The following is a 22,893-nucleotide window of genomic DNA, read 5'->3' as shown; positions in this document are numbered from 1 at the left end:
TTCACATGCATTTGTGCCGTACAAAACATCTACTCTTAAGATACCAGTCAGTAACCTCGTCTTCCTAATCTTATATCTTAATCTGCTTTTTATAGGAGTTCTCTAGAAAATGAAATGAAAACATATGGGGCTATGTAGTAGAATCACTAATGTTCCCCAACTCCTTGAAACATTTCTGTTTCTTGATGAACCCTGCTGTTGATATGTGGCTCACCAAGACCCTAAACACCACCTCTCTGCCAAACTACTAACCAAATTAAAAAGAAGTCAAACACTGTACATTAAATTGAATTTTGCCTTCTCTTCTGTATAAGAGGCAGATCAATTTAGAAAAAGAAGATTTTTAAGAATCTGAATAATCCCCGAACTGAAAAAAAATGCTGAAGAGTGAAATGGCAACAAATCAAAAGAAACTTCATGAAATGTTTAATCTTCAGTGTTGGTCTCAAGCTGAATTAACTCCAAAATTCTAGAAGAGAGCATTCAGGTATCTTTTATGCTTCACTCATTGAATTCATGATGACTATAGCAAAAAGGATAGAGGTTAGATTGGTCAATCATACAGCTATTATCTTTGGTTTCCAACAGAGATTCTTTTTCTTTTCTTTCAGTGCAGAAAGTAGAAAGTGGGAAGTCTGAGCAGAGGGATCCTCTGGTCTTTTTCTTCTAGGTCTGACTCAGCATTGTAGCAAAGCCATGGGCTGAAACTCACTTGAGTCAAGTTGACTCTGCTCCCAGTAGCATGGTTCCCAGGCACACATGTGTAAGGTGGAGGTTATTCAAAACCAGCTGGGATGTTGTCTCGTTTGCATTTGGCTCTCTTCCCAGACTCTCACATGTGACTTCTTTGTTGCAGACAATGACAGTGACAAAACAAAGTACTCAGGGATTTGGTCTCCATTGCATCTGTTGTTTTGCTCATTGTCTTAATTCAATTATGCTGGCCACCCTTGGCATTGGGCTGCAAGTGGAAGCACGTTAGAAGCAGCCGTCAGAGCTGGTACCCACCTTCAATGTGCTTCTTGAAGGGTTATGAAACTGTCCCACATTCAGCCAAGCAAAAACTTTTCACTTCAACAGCTTGTCCAAGACAAATAAACCAGCCGAAACTGTTTCTAGTATTCAACGAGACAGATTTTTGAAAGGAAAACAGAAGTGAGTAAATTTTGTTTCCTATTGATACCAGGTAAGATAAGATTATTTTTAAAAAGTATGTGGGTCCTTCAGCTCTCCAGGGTTGGTTGAGGAAATTTATCCCTGTGAGAAAAAGTTTAACAAACTCATGGGGGGAACAAGTTTGAGAAGGGCTTAATTTGTGATACATATTATTACATTGTATACCATACACAGATAATTTGGAAGCTAGAAAAGATCTGAAGAGGCCATTAGTATTTTCCCATTAGCCTTTGGCTCTTATCCTAGCTCCAAGCTTTACTTTGGAAAGCTATCCACAAACTTTGATTAAGAAGATCACCGAGGGCTAATTACAGTAACAATAATAATATTGCTTAACATTTTCAGAAGGCTCTACAATTTACAAAATGGTCTCACTGAATTGTACCAGTCCTATTCTGTGAGCTGAAGATTGCTAAGATTTAGTCACATGGGAATAAAGTGATAGACTTGGACTAAAATAATTATCGTTCATATTACATGAACATTTATTATGTGGTAGAGACTGTATTATGCCCATTAATTGCATGTATTTTCTTATTTAATTCCTATAACACACTTTGGGGTTGAATGCTAGTATTTTGTCTAATTTCTTACAGTGACAATGTGATGGTGTTGGGATTTCAACAAGTTCTTTCTGATTCTGGAGTCCACCTGTTAGCTACTCTGCTATACGGCTGTTCCGAAAGGCAAAACAGTACCTGGTGCCTCAAAGTCCAAGACTCTTTCCAGTAGCAATAGTAGATAATGTCATGGGCTGCCCCTGATCCCAGATGGTGGTAGATGCTGGTTTAGAGGGTTTGGCACTGCCCTGGGGACAGAAGGCTCTCAACTAGGAGGGTGGGTGCCCTCCCTGATCATAAGTATGAGGTGGAACCCATTCATGGTTCTTGAAAGAAGTCTAGTAGCACAGTGTTCAGTTAGCCAAAGCTAAACCTTTGAAAATTATAACTCTTCTTTTCTCCCCACATATCTTTCTGAGATTTTGCCTGAGAGACAGAATCTAAAAGAAGGATGATAATAGGCTTTTTAAATTTCAGGGAGGAAGCAGTGATGTTTTCAATACACTATGTTTCCATCTCCACCCACTCCAAACAAATTAAGTATTGTAAGACATAAAGTCTAGGAAAAGCCTGGCACCCTATAAAAAATACTAGGAAAATACTGTCCAGTATGGAACACTAGCAGCCTATTGTACAGCATAAAGTAACAACTCAGCATTGACCTTCTCCCTGAAAGGGCAAAACGGGGAAACAAAGAGCCAGCTGGGCTTAATGGAAAGATGGCCCACATAGCAGCTCTTTTCCTATTGAAGAGGATGTGCTATAGCTGTATTGCTGGCTTGGCCTGATAATACTTGAAATTGTGGAGGATCATTTAGATGTGTATCAACTTTGATATCACTCTACTGCAGGGAATCACAAGTTCAAATTCCAGGAGAGTTAAGTCAGCCTTTCCTCTCTGGGAGGGAAGCAGAGTGAGTGTCATGTGATTTACTCAACCCTTTGGGATGTGACTTTTCAAACCAAAGCATAAGGTGCCCATTTCATTAGGTGCCACTGCTCCTGGTGTATGTGACTGCCTCTTTAACAAACAGTGGGTGTTGTTTACTTACTCGGCTCTTGCTTTTTTCTGGAAACTGCCCCATCCCATCTTTTATGTGGTTCCTGCAGGAGTGGCCATTTTTGTTTGTTTGTTTGTTTTTTGTTTTTTGTTTCCTTCCCAATATGACTTTCTTCTCTGCCACAGTTGATTGGCCTAGGGTGGCCCAAGCCAATGTCTGAATATTATGGGGATATGAAAGCAGACTCATTCCTTAGAAAATAGAACTTCTTTGTCAGCCACCTTTTTTGGCTCAAGGACTTTCTGATGGCTCTGCTGAACTTTCCTTAGACTGTACGGTGTTTCTACCCAGTCTTCTCTCCCTTTCTCCTTCACCTGGGGTCAGATGGTCCCACGGCTTGCTCAGGCTTCCGTGGTTCTGGTTCTCTGTTTCCTTTCACAAAGGCATTTCTCCAACTAAACTCCTTGCTTATTTTACCCCATCTAATCTGCCTCTCAGAGGACCTGAACTTCTACACCTGGTTTGGATCTAAGCTCCCCACACAGGAGTTGTGTGATCTTTGGCAATCTCTACATTCCTTCTATCTCCATTTCCTGTTTCGTAAAATGATGTGGAGGAGTAACAGCACCTTCCTCACAGTGTTGTTATGAGTAAACGTGGTAATCCTTACTATTGACCCGGCATAAAGAACTTTCTCTTGTATGTAAGGGAAGCCTACTGTTTCAAGGGTGCTTGATATAGATCCATTTTGTGAACTCGCCAGTTAGCAATGCCAATTTGTCTGGCTTCTTTACTGTCAGAATCATTCTGGTTCTACCTTTGTTAGAGCACGGATAGTAGAGTAAATAGAGTAAATTATGGATATGTTTGTCTCTCCACTAAGAAGTAAGTTCCTTGAGGGCAGGGAGCAAGTTTCCTCCATCTCTGTATTCTCCCTAGACCCAAGCATGGTGCTTTGACTAGAGTTGCAAAGCAGACAATGGTTTGATTTAAATTTCCTGCAGGAGTGGTGGAATAGGTTCCTAGGTCAACAGCAAATATTACATGGCTACCTACTTCCTGCTGTGCTCTGTACAAAGACAACTTAGCACAGAGCGCTCACCTTCTGGGAACTTACAAGTGGTGGGTTTTGGTACAGTAGATATTGACTAAGAAATGCAGGAAAGACAGTGCAGTGCATGGCTAAGATGCTGGAGTCCATTCTGGGTTTGGATTCTGACTTGGCGACTTGATAGAATTGGGAAGATATGTAATAGCATTACTCAGTCTGAGTTTTCCCATCTGGAGAAAGGGCATAATTATACTATCTACCCCACAGGATTATTGTGAAACATTCAATGAGGTGATTCACTACTGGCCTTACCACAGGGCAAGTGCCTGGTAAATAACAGTTATTATTATTGCTTTTTCTTGTTGTTGCCAAAGCATGCCTCACAGTAGGGGATCCCCCTTCTCTGGCTGAGTGTGGGGCAAGAGTAGCTACCTTTCGGGGCCCCCAGAGCTTTTTTTCAGTGACTGATGCATTCCTATCAAATTCCAAGATGATCCTGACTTTGCAACTTTCTTAGTCTTCAGGACACTAACTGATTCTGTTTCAAATATTCCTGCCTGTGATGTAAGAAACCACTATCAAATGGTTTAGAAGCCTGCAAAGAAAAAGAGGAAAAACTTGCTGAAGGGTACTTCCCTTGCTGGAGAGAGGTATTTATGTTGCCTTTAATAGATTGAAGGATGTAAAATCCTTCAGGGTTCAGGGCTGCTTAAGAGTGTTGATTTTATGGGCAGCTTGTTTAGTTAGCTGTTTGTGTTTGTGTTACATTTTTATTTTTTTTTATTTTTATTTATTTATTTATTTTTTTGTGTGTGTTACATTTTTAAATTTTAAAAAAAGCTTAAACATACTATCTTTCCCAGAGTGAGTTGATTCTGGAATTGCTGAAGGCTCAAATGTGGTATCTAAAAAAGTAAAACACCAGATTCTAGCAATTTCACTGTATGTGCTAAAGGTTCAGCACATTCTTACCTAAAAACTGGATTTGATTCTTTTTTTTTTCTTAAGTCTCCAAAATCCCACTGTTTCATCTGATGCGCAATTTATGCTAGCATACTTAAACTAGTATATGCCATAATGTATATTACAGCCCCCGTGGGGAGATGTAAGGCCCAGAGTTTTACCTTTAGGTGCCATTTCAATAGAATAGTAATGAGTTCAAAGGGTTAGTAGGAAAGTGCGTTGCCCTCTTCCACTCATTCTTTATATGCATCATGACACATCTGGGTAGAATATTCAAATGCTGTGTTCTGAATTTTCCTCCTCTCTGAATTGAGAGAAATATTGGAAGGATGGAAGTCTCTTCTAAAATTTTAGGATGAACAAAATAACACTAGGACAAGGTAAAGTGATTTGCATCTGTTTAAGGTTGATGGGAGCCTTCAGCATATAAAAGTAAACGTGCTGGGTGCCAGCCAGTGCTTTTCCAAGATGGAAAGTGGTAAATGGTGTACTAACAATTCATGCCCCTATACAGTTTTAAGAAAACAGAATTGCTGCTTTGTGCCCAAAGGATCTCTACCTCCATTGTAGACTTCCTTTGAAGAAGGAAACAAATATCATTATTTAGAGAGAGAGAGAAACCAGGGCAATCAATAGTGGCCTAGGTCAACCAATACTGATAAAATAATAATAATGCTATATATTTATTGGTTGACTTACAGTTTCATTTATTCTAGACCTGCAATGCCTCATGAACTGTTCAGCAGGCCACACTTGCATAAATGTATAAATGACATAAATACTGTACATTCCCCAGACTACAGTTGTCAACCAATTGGGAATCCTTACCCAACACTCAACCTGCCGTGGTTTTGCTCCTAATCATTTGAAATTTTTGTCTTGCCATAATTGTTATCTACAGCTGTGAAAATAGCATATCCTATTTTCACAGATGGCAGTGCTAGTTGGTCTTTGATTACTTAACCTCTTGGTGTTGGCCAGACAGAGAAACCTGTGTGAACATTTATACATTTTATACAGTTTTTTTTTTTTCTTTTTCTTTAAACTTTTGGCATATGAATCCCAACTTGGAAGCCTGGGCCATTTGGTCCGTTGGGTTTGATGTAAAAAATCTTGTCTCTCGCTGGAAACATTGAAGCTGTTTTACCAGACAGAAGAGTTGCCATCATGCTCACGTCCCACATTCTTGCTTTTAACATCCCATATTCCTATGGAAATTCTGACCAGCCAGGCAGAGGAGCCAAGGAGGCCAGTATAACCCACTGTCACCGTTTATTCCAGAGTGACAATGATATCTTAAGTCTGCTTAAAAAAAAGTATATTCCTTTATCTGAACCAGTGTGAATGAAAGTGTATGCTAGCGTGAATAAAGGTTTAGGATTAAGGAAGGGGAAAGTGGTGAAAGAGGTATTCGATATTTTTTGCCAATAATCCCAATTTCTACTAGAAGTAGGGACAGGGGATGATAGAAGGAAAACCAGCTGGTCTCACTGACCCTTGATTGTGCTCGGTCAAGAATTATGCCTGGAAATTTCTAAAGTTGCAAATTGGTTCTCTGTGGAAGTTGCTGGTTTCATGGCATTGCCCCTCTCTGTAGATTATATAGGAAGTGATTGAAATACCCTGATTCTTAAAAGCTATAATAGAAAGAAATCCAACTTATTTTTGCCCCTCCAATAACGTTCCTTTTATTTCCTGAATAATATTTAATTCAGGACTAGAACCTGGGTCTCTGAGAAGACAAAAGTGTCATGCAGTTACTTCTGATAATGATCAGTTTTTATGGAGGAATTTACCTTCACTGAAAGAAAAGCCAGGAAATTGCATTTACCAATAATTCCAGAAAATAATTTTCCCCAAATACCCACTGAGTGTTACAATGCTTGAACACAGAACTACACATACACACAAAGGAAAGAAGAAAAAATTCTCTTCCCCACCAAAACTGTTTCTTGTAACTAATTATAGATTCTAAATTATCATCAAGAACATTTGGAATTTAAATCAGTTGGATATACCTTTAGCATTCTTATTTCTAACTGTCAAACCTCACTTTTTTTCCAAAAGATTTAGTTTCCTGACTAATGGTTCTTAAAACTATAAACATGTTAGTTAATAAAATGAAGATGGGGATTTTCCAAATTTTTTTCTAGCTTCTGTTACTCATCTGGCAAGAGGTGGGGCCGTAATGGAGTTCCTAATATGGTGACAATTTTCTTAGCTGCTCTCTAGAAGTACCTGACATGGATTCATGGATCCATCAACCCACATCTCTCATCGTTTGCCTGCTGTTCTCAACTTCCATTTCTCTCTTCTTGAGTTTAAAACTTAAGTTTATATTTCTAAATCATCAGTTTGGTTTCCGGATAAAAATGGGGGTAGCATTAAAGACATTTAGGGGCCCCATTAAAGAAGGTTCCCAAATGTGGGCATCAGGGAAAGATACCCATATTTGGTTAGACCTCGAGGATGGGAGAAGTTGATTTTGGCTTTGAAGGTTTAGAGATTTATTGGCCCTGAGGAACCTTCGTTCACCTCAGCTATTCTCTTTTTACAAGTGGACTTGTCTTTCTTGTGTCAATAAATGCTGTCACTGATTTTCAACTATATCAGTAACTGGGCTGTAAGTATTGAAGTGAGCATACAGGCTGAGGAATTTTAAAATAGATATTCTAAACCTTCTGAGAGGGGATTCTGCTTCATCTAAAATTATTAATCTTTTCATTTCTGCCAAAAGCTTCCATTTGAACTTCAGACTATCAACTTTGCCCTTGGATTAAAAGTCAGCTCCATATTATCCAGTAGATATTGATAAAAGCTCTATTCCCTTCATGCAGGCAAGTAGAGAGAATATCTCTATCTTCCCCTGTGGGTGCTAATGGACTTAAGGAACTGCAAATTTTAGGACCTAAGAAAACAGGTTTCCCCTTAATGGTTGGGGATGGAGGAGAGAGCAGGAGAGTTGTTCTTTGGGAGCTCTTTTTTTTTTTTGTCTCCTTTTCCACCCTTACATCCTAACAGTACACACATTTGAAGTTATATGAGGTTTTGTTTGTTTTTAAGAGATGTTTGAAAGAAGATCAAATGCTTGTGAAAGGCACTGAATCAGGAACCCTAGAAACCAAAGTGTCCCGGAAGCCCTGTGAGCCCGGAAATATCCCACATTTCTATTTATTTTGGCAATTTTACTTAAAACTAGCAAAAGCTGGAGTTCATGCTACAATTAGATTTTCCCCAGGCACCATGAAATGAAAACACATATTACATTTGATTTTAACTGGTTGAGAAAAATGGTGGTTTTCTGAAAGTTCATTCTATGACCTCAAAATGAAAGTTAACGGTTCTTCACATGGGAGAGCCAAGCTATCATTTAAATCAGAATTATCCACAGAACCAGGGGTTATCTGGGTTGGAATGGGTCATAGGTTAACCTAGTTCTCTTCTTCTCCTATCATACGCTTTCACCTTTCCTACCATGTCACTGAAAAGTGTTGGCAAACTTGGGCTTGACATTTTTGATGGTGGGAGACAAGCTTCCATCTGAGGAGACCTATTCTTATTCAGATGATGCTAATTTTCAGAGCTAGGTAAAACAGTATTAGCTAATACTTTAATAGTGCTTACTATTTGCCAGGCACAATTTTAAGCACTATAATTTGTATACAAAATATGTATTGTGCAAGCACTATATTTGTATAAGCACTGTTTTATAAGCAATATAAATTGTAAAAGGACTATATTTGAATACACACCCATTTATATACATATTATCTCAAATCTTTTCAACAACTTTATGAGGCAGATTCAGTTATTACCCCCATTTGACAGATGAAGAAACTGAAGCACAGGGAAATTACGTGAATTGTCCAAGGCTGTCTAGCTAGTTAGTGATAGAGACAAGCTTGGAACCCAAGCAGTCTGACTCTAGATTCAGTAGACTGAAAAACCAGGTTTTACTGCCTCTCAATTCTTTATAACTATCCTTGGTGCACGGTGCAGAGGTTTGTGTATTGTAGATGCTCAATAAAATTATTTTTCAACAGTTTTATTTCAGGACCATTGTATCTTACATATTCCCATTGGTTGCACGGACACTCATCAGTTTGACCTAAAAGAAACAGTTGATGTTGAAACAGTGGAATTTTAAATGATGATTAATACTCTGCTGCCTTCAAGAAAGTATTGAGGGGACCAATAAGTACATAACATTCACTATAAAGTATTCAGCCATTTTCCACCTATAGTGGTACATTCTTGAGCAATTCCAATTTTAGCTATAGAATGAAATTCCAAACATGTAAGATTTGAGTAGGCACAGCACAAATCTTTCATCTTCTCTTCTTTGCACTGGCCTCAATATCCCATGCAGTGTGAAAGAAATCATTTCAGCTCAGCAGATCAATTTAGTTTTATGGTCTGTCTTTCTACTACTGTTCGTCTGCTACTATTTGTTTTTTCACCAATTTATCCAGCATTACATGACATAGATCATCAGGTGCTTAGGTATTGATCCCAGAAAGGAGGAGATGGAAAGACAACAATAGATTTTTCCTGTTTTCTAGATTGTATTATTCAGTAATCATGTGTAGGAATTCAAGATGTTTGTTTTGGAATTAAAATCCATTCCAAAAAGATGTGGTCTTTAATACATAGTCTGGGGGTTAAGCATTCTTTAACTAGAAAGTTCTGTTTCTTCTTTTCTATTTTTTTCTTTTAAAGCCATTGATTTAGTTCTTCTTGAATGAAGTTTCTCACTGGGTATAATTTTGGGTTAGGAAAGACTGCACGTTTCCTGATGACAGTAAAGTAAATATACAATTATAGTTTACCCAAGGCCTTGAGTTATAATTGACATTTACCCAGACATCAATGAAAGAAGAGATAATCCTCCAAGGAACCTTTCCATAGGACATGAACTCTGAATTCTTCTTTTGAACTGTGGTCCCTTGAAAGCCATCTGCATTTGCAAGCCACTCTAAGGTGGTGGTCACAGTAGGTTCTGGCCAGTGCCTGGGGCTGGTCCCAAAGCATGGATGACTTAGTAGGAGAAATCAGTGTCTCCTGAATAGGGTGGCTGTCTCAGTCAGACTGCCCTGAGAAGCCGGGATCCACTTTTGAACCACAGCATCAGTGGCTTGGTTCCCATCTGGGGCTTTGATACAATTCTGAGTGGACCATCTCCTCCAGGGTTGAGGCTTGGGTGTCTCCATTGTATTTGAGGGGTCCTGGGTTTTCAGTGAACCTGGAGGAAGAATAATCCTAAATAAAAGGCATGGCAAGAGCCTGAAGGACCAGGCAGGAAGAAGATTCCTTTATACTACGCCATCTTCCAAGTAGGCTATTTGGATGACATGCTTCCCTTCTTGGGTTAGTCATCTTCTTAACCCTACATGTTTGTTGTTTGCTTTGCTGAGCACTTCTTTCTTGTACTCTCTCTCAGTTCTTATAACTTAGAATTCAGATGCTTCATTATCTATGAAGACCCTGATTAAATCAAGGGAATTGAATGAGAAGATCTCTAGGACCTAAATTTTGTGATATCGCTTAGCTTTTCCTTAGTCTCAGGAAAATCCAGTGTGCCCTTGCTCTCATTTGCCCCCTTCCTTTTGGCAGAAAAATATTAAACTAGTGGGGGACTTCATGTGACCATTCTGTCCCATATTTTAATTTTGGAAATCTTTCTTAGATTCTACTTTGATTCTTTGCTGTGCTCTGCTGATCAGAAAGATGGCTGCTTAGAACCCAAGCAAATCATCTGCCATTTCTAGACCTCAGTGCCCTTATCTTTAAAATGAAGGGATTGAACCAAATTCCAATTGTAACATCACATGGTCCTAGGGTTTTTATGGAGCAGGAACTCAGAGGACTTCAGATATAAAAATCTAGATGTGTGTGTGTGTGGTGGTGGTGGAGGGGGGGGTGGGGGAAAGAGAGAGATTGTGAGAGAGAGAATGAATATGATTATGTTTTCTAGGAGATTAAATCAGAAGGCCATAGTCAGACATCAGAAGTCTACATCTGATTCCAAAGTACGCACACAAAAAAAGTTCAGTGACCTCCTCTCATAGGTTACTTCACATGCCTTTAGGCAAATATTGGATGCTGTTTGACCCGAACCCTGAACTTGACTAAGAAATGCAGCCTCCAATGACACTGCAGGAAAGGAAATCTGGGAACTTCTGTGACACAATTCAGTCTTGCTGAGAATTTGGGGCTAATATTTAACTCTGGTATTGATACAGGCAATTCTTCTATAATAGATTTATATAAAATTTCTAAAAATACATATAAAAGCCTTGATATTTATCTTAATTTAAAAAATTACACTTAATTGGGGAGGGGGTGATGCTGCTATTTCTTGTTTGCCTCTTTTAGTATTTCTATTTTTTTTTTTTTTCATTCTTGCCATTGTCTTTCTTTGGCATTTCTTGGGCATTATGTTTTTCTTTTCCATTTTCTCCACTTTTGTAGCCACATTCTATAACATGTTTCCTTTTCTTCCTTCCAAGCTTTATCTAACTCCTCCAGGCCTATTTTTCTTCATTTCCTCCATAGCATTTCCTGCTTTTCTTTATGCTGTCTGTTTCTTTCATTGTCCTTTCCTCTGTCTCCTTACTCCTTCTCTCCTCCAGTTTCCTTTTTTGCCTCTGTGTCCAGAGTTTCTAGCTCCAATCTCCCTCTGCTCTTTCTTCTTTCCTCTGATATGCTGACTTGCTTCTGTCCCCTCATTCTGTTCCCCTCCTGGGTGTTTCTTTGGCCCACCTCTCCTTCTCCTCTGAGACTTCATTTTCTTGTTGGTAGATGGCGGTTGATACTGTAAACATCACAAAAATAATTGAATTGAGAACTGGTGGTTCCTGTGGAGTCCCTGAAGATAGATCCTCTTAGTCAGCCCAGGGAGCCCCAGCTTAATACGATGTCAGAATAAACGTCAGCACTGGAGAAGGACCTATACCTGAGTCACCAGACCCAGCATTTCAGAACTTTGGGACGCGTCTCCAACACTCATCCCCTCCTCACCTAGAAATCGAGAGGCACTGGGATACCTTGGAAGAGAGAGAATTAACTCATCTTTGCCCCCTCAAGTACACTTTCCTACCATGCTTACCTAAAGGTTACTTCTGAGGTACTTGCTTCCTGACTTACCTGGTGGCCACTGTATTTTGCCCAATCCCCTTCCATAACTGAAGGTGGCCTTCTGGGGTCACACCTCTGCTAAGCCCCCACAGTCCTTCTTTGGCCTCAGCTGCAGTTTAGGACCACGAAGCAGCAAGGTGTCATCATGAACTTGCTGGTCTCTTATCTCATGCTTTCTGCACAATGTTAGTTTTGGCTCCAAATGTGGGTGTTTTTTCTACAGAGTCCCTGAGGAATTCTAAATGAAAACTCTTTCTTTCCCTATTCATTTTCCCATTTTCTTTTTCCTTCTTCACCTTATCTTTAGTTCTCTCTCTCTTTTTTTTTATCTTAATGACTGAAATTGTAATCACTTATATTCATGTCTTCATTCATTCATTCACTTATTCAACAAAACAATTATCAGGTGACTAATGTGCATCCATTGTCGTATGTGCTTGTGATAGCACAGACAGGACCACTGAGTTTTGTTCAAAGTCTAGCTCTTAGGAAAAGACACCTGCAGATTTTGATCATTAGAAATTTCTAGGTGTTCTCAGAGCCAAACAAAAATTTCTATATTTAACTTTTTTCCTTTAATTATATTTGTCACTGAATGTGAATTTCAAATAGTTCCCATTTTAGAGTGTTTTACTTTGTGCCATTGCAGAATCCCCAAACTCAAAAGGTTACATGTCTTGTTAATAATTACAATAATGATAGACGTTAACCCTTATCCAGCACTTACATCGTGTAGGCACATGAAAAGTTGTGTACCATAATTTTTACAACAACCTGATGTGGTAGATATTATTAATATTCCCATTTTACTGATGAAACTAAGGCTAGGATAGGTTACATTATTTGCCCAAGGGCTCTCAACTGATGAATGGTGAAGCTGGGACTTCAATTTTGTTTAATAACAAATGTTTAGTCACAGTTTAGTTAATGTTCTCTATCATCTTCAGGTTCTCCCATCATCCTGGGCAGGGGGGAGGGAGAACTTGCAATGCAGAGTAACCGAAGGAATGGATAACTAACGTAAGAGTAGAGCCATCTTTTGACCTGTAAACCAGAAGACCATGGGGCATGCATTCTGTTTGGCTCATCTACACGTATAAGGTACAGACCACTTGAGGATAGCCAGATCCCACCATGGCGGCCTTACCTTCTGAGCCTTGGGCATGTCAGTGTGGCGCTGGGCGCGGACAGAGCGGGCTGACTTGCCGGGCTTGAGGGGTGCGCAGTACATCTCCAGCCTCCTCAGATCACAGCTTCTGAAGCAGCACTCATCCACGATGCCTGTCTGAGGTGCCCGCCGACTGCTGGAGCCGTACCCCGTGGGCTTGTCTGTGCAAATCAAAAACACAGTGGGCTGGCTTTAGGGTGGAATCTAATAACTTTACAACCTTCCACTCAGCTCCCAGTGCCTCCCCTTCCCCACACCTAGTCAACCTACACATTCTCCAATGTCTCAACCTCTTCTTGAAACTTCCTTAACTCTCTCAGGCCACACAGAGTCTTCTGGATTCCAGCATCTCTCTTGAAGTCTGTACCACTTTTGTTAGCATTAATCCACTCACCGTGCACATCATATTTGCTAATTCACCCAACTTCTCAGCAACCTGCAGTCAAGGATCTTGTCTATGCCCAGTCCTAGGCTTTCCTTATATATTGGGTTGGCCAGGAATTGCCAGGAATGGTAATTGAAGGAAGATCATGTGCTAAGTTCCCTTAGCCTTTTTAGCATTAAAAAGCATAGTTTTTATAACACGGGACCGCTCAAATGTTTCCTCTTTTGCTTAACTGCTTTTACTGTAAAATCAGATTGAGTGTCAAAGATGTTTTAAATCTGGAAAGGACTCATCATTTTATTTGTGTGGGAACTAAGACTATAGCTTGGGAACGACTTGCTTAAGGTTACTCATACAGTAAGTGATGGAGCCAGAATTCAAACTCGGGTCTATTCTCTGCAAAGCCCAAGTGCCTCATAGAGCCCAGGAAACCTGTCCTATGACTCTGGACAAGTTACTTAAGCTCTTTGGGTCTCATTTAACTCATATGCATAATGGGGTTAATAATATCTTCCTTGAAAGGATTGTCTGAGGGTTAAATGGAAAATTATGAAAAGTGCTTAGCATAGCACCTAACACGTAGTGAGTTCTTAATACTGATTCCCTTCCTCTGAACACTGCCGTTTAGGGCCTTAAATGGCCTGTGAAGAAGCAGTCGGTTTTGCTGTTGGCTCCATCTAGTAGTCTCTGAACAGGGAATGGATGGCAGTACCAATGTGATGGGGCTCCCTCTCCCATCACCCCAGAGAAACCAGAATAATCAACTTTGTATTCTTGTAGAATAACTGCCAGACCGAAACAGAATGAACTAGATTTCCATATTTCATATGATTCTGATAAGCTAGGGTGAACACCACAAATCAAATTTCTTTTGAAATGTGCAAATCAATCATTCCTTTCTACTTGGCAAGTAGGTTTAGTTTTTGTTTTGTTTTATTTTGTTTGGGACACACTTTTCCCGGCTCTAGAATTTAAGAGAGTGCAAAACAAGCACGTTTGTTAAACCGAATCTTGCATATACACCAATATATAAAACAGACAAAAGGAAAGCTGCACTGGCTGAGGCAAAGGGCAGGGGCTCTGGAGCTCCTTCTGCCTTTTCTTGTCTCATTATTGCCTTGGAGGTGAGAGGGTCCTGGGTCTTCACTGACGCCCAGGCTTCATGGAAGAAAGTTTGTGAACCACTGATCCAGAATCCAATTAATCAATCTGACAGATTTTCAATATCGATTCCTGACAGAGAAGAGAGCATTCCATTTTAAATAAAAGTAACTCAGTGAGGGTTCATTTTTGGTCTCTCTGGATGTGGTCTGCTGCTGCTTTCGCTTGGAGAAAATTCTGTGGGCTTCTCATGGCTGTGGGGTCTGCAAGGGACCAGGCAACTGGCCCCAGTCAGAGCCTCAGCTGTGCCTTCACTTGCCATTGGAGCATCGACTCTGCAGAGGTCTGTCTGCTTCTGCTTCCCAGCCAGGCCCTGGCAAGCTGAGACCTGCTGGTCTCCCGAGCTCTGTAAACAAAATATGTTTTTTTTTGTTTTTTTTTTGTAATATTTTCCTGGGATTGCTAATTAAAGGAAAGATAAAAATGGGCTTACAGGGTTCTTCGCAATCCACAAAGGACTTCTACATACTTCCTGCTAAGGGGCTATTTCAGAAGGCTAAGTGGTCAGCCAGTCGAGCAGCTGATACACTTTGGTTTTTCTCTTGAGGTGGGGAGGAAGTAGAAGGTGACTTGACTCAGAACTTGGTAACTGTGCCTATAGTCCACCACAGGTAATGACTGTTCTTTGTGGAAGCTATACATTCAAAATTCTTAATGGGACATGATTGGAACTTGTTTGTTGATTACGGGATAGCAATTCAATGTTCGGAGGTGGGGTGGTGGAAGTGGTTCCAGAAAGTTTCAAACTTGGCTAATGCAGAAATAACTGATTTCAAAATCCACACGTATGGATTGAAGATAGAGAAAGGCTTTGGGATTCCAGGATCTGTTTAGCATTTCCATGTCAAGCATATCCAACTTGATTCTGCCTCCGAGATTCCATGGGTGGGGAGCTCCTTGCCTCCTACTAGAGGAAGGCACTGATACTCATCTTGGGATGGCTGAGAACATTTCTACATATTCCATTATTCTCTTCTTGGTGGCTGTCATCAGCCATGAAACTCACCACAGGTCTATTTCCTCTTGTGAAACGGAAAGTAATCACCAGCACAACAAAAAACGATAGCATGCACCAGGGATCTGGCAGTCATCTCTTTTAAATGAGCTCAGAGTTTGATGTAGCACAGTCTATAAGATAAATGTGTTTTTAAGGCCATAGGCTGATGAATTTAGGAACAGAGATTTTAGGACTTTTCTATAATGGCTCATAAAGAAAGTGTATCTTAAGTCCATATCTGGTTTTTAAATTGTGTTGAATAGTGGTATACAGATTTGGGTTTTGCCATAAATGTAGATACCACAATCTCAGAAAGATGGTTTCCTCTGTCTATTCATAATGAACTACAATTGACTCATTGTACTTCACTGGGAATATATGAATATAACAAGTGTTTACCTATTGCTTTTTAAACTTTAATTCATCCTTTGAAGTGTCCTAGAGGCTTGATTTCTGGTCCTACATCAAGATATTAAGAGAGTCACCATTTCTTACCAATGGAGAGGCCACAGATGAAGGTCAAAGTTTTGTCCTTTATCTTCAAATGCCTCATATTCCTTTTTTTCCAGAACCAAAACAAAAAGATATTTGCTATTATAAGCTAAAACTGGAAACCTGATACAATGTGGCTTACTGGAAAGACAACAAAACAATTTGTTCCAGTATCAGTTTTGAGCAAAATAGGTATTTTAATGACCAATAGATTCAAGCTATTGTCAATTTATGGTATGACAAATTATTATTATTATGGTTAATTTTTAAATGAGATTGAACCAATTGTTCCATCCTTGTCTTTAAAAACGCCTTATTAGGCACTATGTAATTCTGCTCCAGTGGGCAGAATAAGAATCAGTAAGTGAATAGGAGACAAATATTGGCTTATCATAAGCCAAAAAATTTCTAACAATTTGAACATAAGAGTGTTAAAAAATGGGATGAGCTTCTTTGATATGTAATGAGCTCTCCATTGCTGGAAGCCGGTAAGTAAAGGCTGCATGAACACCTATCAGAGATCCTTGAAGCAGACTCCTGTATTGAACACAGTAAATCATTGCTAAAGTTCTTTCTAATCCAGATATTCTATACCAAGTGAAAAAATGGAGGAGAAAACTCATCTGGGCCAAATATCCAGCAGGGTTGGAAATCACTTGCATTGGCTTCAAGAAAGAGGTTCAAACATTTTCTAGCTTAGAAAGTGAACATTTGTTTTCTATTTATCATTTGAATTCCCCAAGATGCTCAAAACATTTTTCATTGTCCTTGTTCAGTGCTACAACAAAAGACAGGTGACTGGGAGAGTTCCTTCTCCAACCAGGTACAGTCTGAGAGTTCTGCCATACGGACATGGTGAAGTATCCAAATACTCACTCAACTGTTCGAGTGAACAGACGTGAAATTCTACAGATTTTTTCTTGCTGACAAAGTCATGATGTTGAAAAGCCATATATTTATATATTTATTTTATCAGTGGTTTTGCTCTAGAGGTTTCACAGCATGTAGGCCAAAGATTGCTTAGCAGACAAGCTGGCCACTGCCTAACCTAGACTTTGACTTTGCTACATGTAGACATAATGTTTAGTCACAATGTGCGGCTGTTTCTTGAAAGTTGGCCAACAGACAGAATTCCAATGGTTAAACAGCTGGCTTCTATAATAACAGCACTTCCCTTTAAATAATGCATGGTCAGTGGGGTAATTCAATAATCTTCAGGGCAAACTTGCTGGTCACAAGGGTTTTGGGCAGAATTGTGGCATCATCAAAACCATAACAATTAGCTGAATCTCACATTTTGCCATGGATGCAAGTAACTTACTTCCCTGCATCTCTGATGAGGATTGTGTAATTCTAGAGAATTCTGGAGCATTTCTAGAATGTGTAAAAAAATGAGCTGCGGATGTCCATCACTGGTAAAAATGTTCCACTTCTACTGGTGCTGTACATGCTTGTGTTTCTTATAGGTTTCTGACAGTGCAGTTAGGACACTACTTGACTTTAGTTTCCTTTAAAGGAAACCAAGAGAAAGTTTTACTTTACTTTATTTCTCTTATTAGAAAGAGTAGACATTGATTTGAATTATAACAATTATTGGGATATTTGTGGTCATCTGCTTAGTAAAGATATGGAAACAAGCTTTTACTACTATAAACTGGCCATATCACTACACATTTGGAAAGGTGTAGGGATGTACACACACATGCAGTTTGTTAGGTGTGATACTGATGATAATTCACTTAATTCAAATTAATATTTGCTATGTGCATGTATGTGTTATAATTCAAATGTGATTTTCATAGAAATTCTTTTAAAAGATAAACTATTGACTCATCAAAAGGCTCTAATTTAAATGTAAATTCTATGAATTGAGAGAATATTGGCCATTCAATCTATTACATTCCGAGTCTGGATAACAGTCTTATCACGATTTTCAAGGATTGTTGTTGAAGTTTTTCTAAAATATATAAAAAAAAAATCTTTTGCTTGCCTTACATGTTACTAGTGGGCCCTGTATGGTTCTGCTATTCTGCAGAAGGATCTTTCCAAGTAGGATTGACCTTTGGCATCTTTAAAGTTGAACACTGAGAAAACGTTCCCTTTTCTATGGACTGCATGTTACAAACTTTTCTTGAAAACCTATCAAATTTAGGCATCGATTTCCCTTTTTGTCTGTGTTAATTTTTAATTGCCAGTGTTTGCTGGTCTCACTACCTCTCAGTTGGACGGGGTCATCTTTTCTAGGAATCATGGCCCTATTTGACCTGATACCACCCCTACCCCTCAGCAACTCTTTCTCAGCTATTAAATCCCCATTACCCCAAAGACCAAAGTCTTCCCTTACCCAATCAAGTCAATGTTTATGTATCTCTGGGTCTAAAAAGAATAAAGCAGAGCTCCATGGGGCTGCCTCTTTCATCAGATCCTCCCTTCTTTTGGAAGCTCCAACATAAAGGCAGGTGTAAAAAGGGTGCATCCAGCACACCTCGGTTTCCAAGGCTGGGGAGCTAAAGTACAAGGCTTGAAGACAGTGACAACTAGAGATTCAGAGCAGAAGCATTACTGTTTTAGGGCTCTTTGGAGAAATGGGCCAACAAAGAGGGAAGCAACATGATGTATTGCTTTAGCCTGATACAATGCCCTGGAGGATGACATCTTGCCAGGACAGCACAATTTACTAGCTTAGGTCTAATTCCAGGGCTCTGAAGAGATAGATACAGCCAACAAAATTATACTTTGGCAAAAGAAATGCTTGCTGGACAGAAATGTTGTCCTAAGGGAAAGGCTTGGTTTATCAACATCTAAGGTAAAAGATAATCGAATGCCAAGAGGTCATTTTCATGTCTGAATTAGTTGAGTGGGGCCTGCTATATAAGTTAGCTACCATTTTCTAGTTACATAGTTTCTATTATTTAGAACATATTACAGGATGTGAGTATGATCTGCCTGTGATATCTGTCATACCAGTGAAGGAGGTAATACGTGGAGTGGTTAAATGCACTGGTTTTGGAGTCAGACAGTGCCATTATTTGCTGTGCTTCTCAGGCAAGGCATCAAACCTTCTAAACCTCAGGTCCTCATGTGTAAAATGGAGATAATAATAGTAGCTCTGTAGACTTGTAAAGAGTAAAGGAGAATATATGTAAATGTTTTGCAGAGTGACTGTTATAAAATAAACTCTAAATGTTTATTATAATTATTATTATGGAGTTGAGTTGGCTAATCCAGTGTTCTGGGTTGAATTGCATACCCCCCAAAAGATATGTTGATGTCTTAACCCCTGAGCCTGTAAATGTGACCTTATTTGGAAATAGATACCAATTGCAGATGGAATTAGTTAAGATGAGATCCTACTGGGGTAGGTTGGGTCCTTAATCCAAGATGACAGGTGTCCTTATAAGAAGGAGAGAAGAGATGCAGACAAATGAGGGGAGAATGCCATGTGGTGTCAGAGGCATACTGAAGTGCTAGATTGCCCAGCAAACCTCCAGAAGCTAGGAAGAGATACCAAGTGAGTCACCCATGTAGACCTCATAGAGGACAGCTTGATTTTAGACTCCTGAACTTCAGAACTGTGAGACAAAGAATTTCTATTGTTTTAAGCCACCAAGTTTGTGGTACTTTGTTACAGCAACCCTAGAAAACTAAAACACCTGGGTAGCTGGGCATGTTCCCTTTTCCTCCCTTAATCTTCAAAATGCATCACCCCTAAAGTTTGGTTGAAGATGGCCTTACTAGACAGAGAAGGATTGTTCTCCATTAAAATAAATGAGTAACTGTTCCTCTGAAAGGATATCCAAATTTATGTGGTATAGACTGTCCCAAATAGTTGCTATCTAGGGTAAACACTCCATGAGAACAGATCCTTTAATCAAGTCAAGCAAGGCAAAGTCATAGGGGGTTATCTTGATCCCTTGTTACCTTTGATTTCTCCCAAATAATCCACTGGCTGAAATCATTGGTTTTTCAGTTTTAGCATCCTTCCACTTATTTCAAAACCATGCTGCAAGGCATGGGGTGAGTGTGGGGAAATGCAGCATCAGAAGTGATTTCCTAATCACTTTTAACCAGCATTATGTATTTCCTTTCTCTCTTCACTTCAGGCCCCATCTCGTTCTATTCTCTTTCTCTCTTTTCTCTTCTCGCTATCCACAGCCATTGACATTCCTTTTACTCAGTGATGAACTTTAGGACAAAAGACATGGGTGTTCTTGCTGTGCAGAGTTTACAGTGGGCTAGGAGTTCAGTTCCCTCCCTGGGATGACTGAGGACTGTGGCTCGCTCTCCTGCCAACCATGTTTGGGAATAAGCAGTCACCAAGTATACAATGTCACCAGGCCCACGTAATCACTACTCCATCTTGGACTCATGCCTGAATGAGATTAAAACAGACAATAAGAGAAAGAATAAGAGGGGATGTTGAGGAATGTGATTCATGGACCTTAGTTATCTCATTTTGTTGAGAAAGACTGTGACGAAAATTGTAAGCTGAGTCTGGCTCCAACCTGGAGATTGTAGCCATGCCACTGGCATTATCTCCTTATGTTGACACTGCTATTCTTAGTTTATTCTTTCAGATGTGGGAAGAGAAGCCTTGTAGGCAAAACATAAGGCATTTCTGAATAGAGGCAACGCCCCTCTTACTGGTGCCACAGAAAGATGGATCAGCCAAAGAGGTATGAAAATACACTCTCTTTATTTTTAGTTTCACTCCAAAGTCTATCATTTCTCTTTTCTTTGCAACTTGGCATCTGCCCTGAATTCTCAGGGGCTCTGCTTCCAGTCAGTCTCCTCACTCAGGCCTCTGTTTTTTGCTTGGGGCAGAGCTGGAGATTTTCCCAGGGGTGGGTGTGACATGGTCAGGATGGCAGGTGAAGGGGTGATGGCTGCCAGGGAAGTCTGGCTTGTTTGAAGGGTGTTAGGGGGTGGAGGCTTCTTAGGAGATGCATCCAGACCTGCTTCAGGGAGTAAACTGTTGGAAGGCAGCCTCTGCAGCAGCAGAGACAGCCCTTGGCTCTACAGCAGAGAAGGAAGCAGCCAGAGTCAGCGACAGACTGAACACAGGGAGGGAGGGAGGGAGGGAGGAGATGGTTAGGATGTTACATAATATAAATAACCCAATGACGGTTGAGTTGTATGTGATGTCCCTTTCATGCCGGTGTATCAACAGTGTTGTACTTGGATTGAAAGCTCCTGGGGAGTGTTTTCTATAGCACTTAGCATAAGTGCCATCTGCAGAGAGGGAATAAAATGAAGGCAATATGGTATATTGAAAACAACACTGGATTCCAGCCCTGGCTCCTTTGCATATTAACTCACAAGACACCCCTGATTTCAGTTTTCTCATGTAGACAACCAAAGTACTGGATAATGTCAAGCATATCTTCTAACAGGATGACTTGAAAGATTATTTGAATGGATATGTTACCCACTTTTTTTAATCAATAAAGTATAGCTGGTATATCAGTGCTTCTCCCAAAGAATACGGAAATAGAGTAGTGATGAGAAGATCTTCCTCTTTGTCAGGGTTATTTTGAGATGAAACAAAATTTATGGGCTGAGTTTAAGTAACTCAGGAATCAGTGTTGATTTTAATGGAGAAAAATGGTGAAAATGTCCAATGCAGAGGTGGGCTTCTCTAAAGGGAGGAGTCAAGATATCTATGGGGATTGCAGAAGCCAGCTTAACGTAGAGTATAAGTATGAATTAAAAGGAAGATAAAAAAGAATCCTTAAGAGAGTTATTTTGGTGGAGCTGTTGAAGCAGAAGGAAAGAAACTACGTTTTGAAAAGTGGCTTAAAATCTTTGATGAAGAAGGATGGCCTTCACTTTGGCAGACACTTGGAAATAAGAATGACTGTGATAAAAGTCTTTCTAGAAATGCCCTGGCCTTTCATACCATTATTGTTTGTAAAGCTCATCTTCAAAAGATGAGGAAGTGTCTCTTTCTGCCCTAGAAACACTGTAAACATTGTTGACCAGAATGTTTAACGTACTAGTGCTCGATGTAGGCCAATGTTTCATTTGACCAATTTTCTTGATGTCTGTCAGTGGTATATAAATCCTCTATGTGATATTCAGTACCTTTTGGAGGGGCAGATGCATATTTTCCCTGGAAAATTCCAGCTACAACTACATGTTGTCGCTTGTCTGAGAATTTGAATGGGCTTCCAGACAGGCCATCCTCTATGCCATTAGTACCCATTATCAGAAGATAATGATCAAATGCTAACCCCCCCCTTTTGTAAAGTAACCTAATATTAAGGTTATTGAAACTTTAAAATCTGTGCAAAGAGTTCTCAAGCAACTTCTGGTATATTGATCAAAATACCAACAAGTATGCAGAATGAAGCTTAATGGTTCATTTAGAGTATGATTGTATTATTTCATGAACTTTTCAGATAAAATCTGGGCTCATCAGACTGTCTTTCCTTTCTGTAGAATTTTGCTGCTATACTTTATCCTCCCTTTTCCCTTAAGAAAGAATTCATTTCTCATTGGACGTGATAGCAAACTCAGGGTCCACTGAAGAGGTTTTTTTGTAATCTGGCAATCACTGAGTCTTTTAGCCTTTAGCCACCGCACTTCACACAACACTTCCCCTTTCCCCGCCCTGTGAGTAATATTTTTCTGAATTGAAGAAGTGCACTATGAATAAAGAAAGAGAGAGATGTTGTTAAGTTGCTGCTTGTCTCCGGGCTAAATCATGTTCTCATCCTTATTTCATCAGGGACTGGCATCATGCCCGCATGCCCAACTTGTTTCATTAAATGCTTTTTAGCAAATATCATTATCCACTAAA

General features: G+C 39.7%; 1 protein-coding gene across 7 annotated transcripts in view; it reads right to left on the bottom strand.

The window, feature by feature from the left end:
- The window catches only part of IGF1 (insulin like growth factor 1), a 76,354-nt gene that overhangs the window by 8,070 nt on the left and 45,391 nt on the right, over positions 1 to 22,893 (bottom strand). For 2 of the 7 annotated variants that reach the window (XM_037846755.1, XM_037846757.1), the window contains exons 3-5: positions 13,036 to 13,217; positions 11,514 to 11,565; positions 8,781 to 9,993 (exon numbers count right to left, since the gene is read on the bottom strand). In XM_037846755.1, the coding sequence (XP_037702683.1) occupies positions 9,803 to 9,993; positions 11,514 to 11,565; positions 13,036 to 13,217 (425 nt within the window). In that variant the 3' untranslated portion in view covers positions 8,781 to 9,802. Of the gene's footprint in view, positions 1 to 8,780; positions 9,994 to 11,105; positions 11,566 to 13,035; positions 13,218 to 22,893 lie in introns of those variants that run through there. The other 5 variants (XM_037846756.1, XM_037846758.1, XM_037846760.1 and 2 more) reach the window with 3 other exon arrangements.

This window comes from Choloepus didactylus, chromosome 8 (assembly GCF_015220235.1).
Source record: "Choloepus didactylus isolate mChoDid1 chromosome 8, mChoDid1.pri, whole genome shotgun sequence".
NCBI lineage: Eukaryota > Metazoa > Chordata > Mammalia > Pilosa > Megalonychidae > Choloepus > Choloepus didactylus.
The sequence above is the reverse complement of the archived record's forward strand: the minus strand, read 5'-3'. Positions and strand labels throughout refer to the sequence as shown.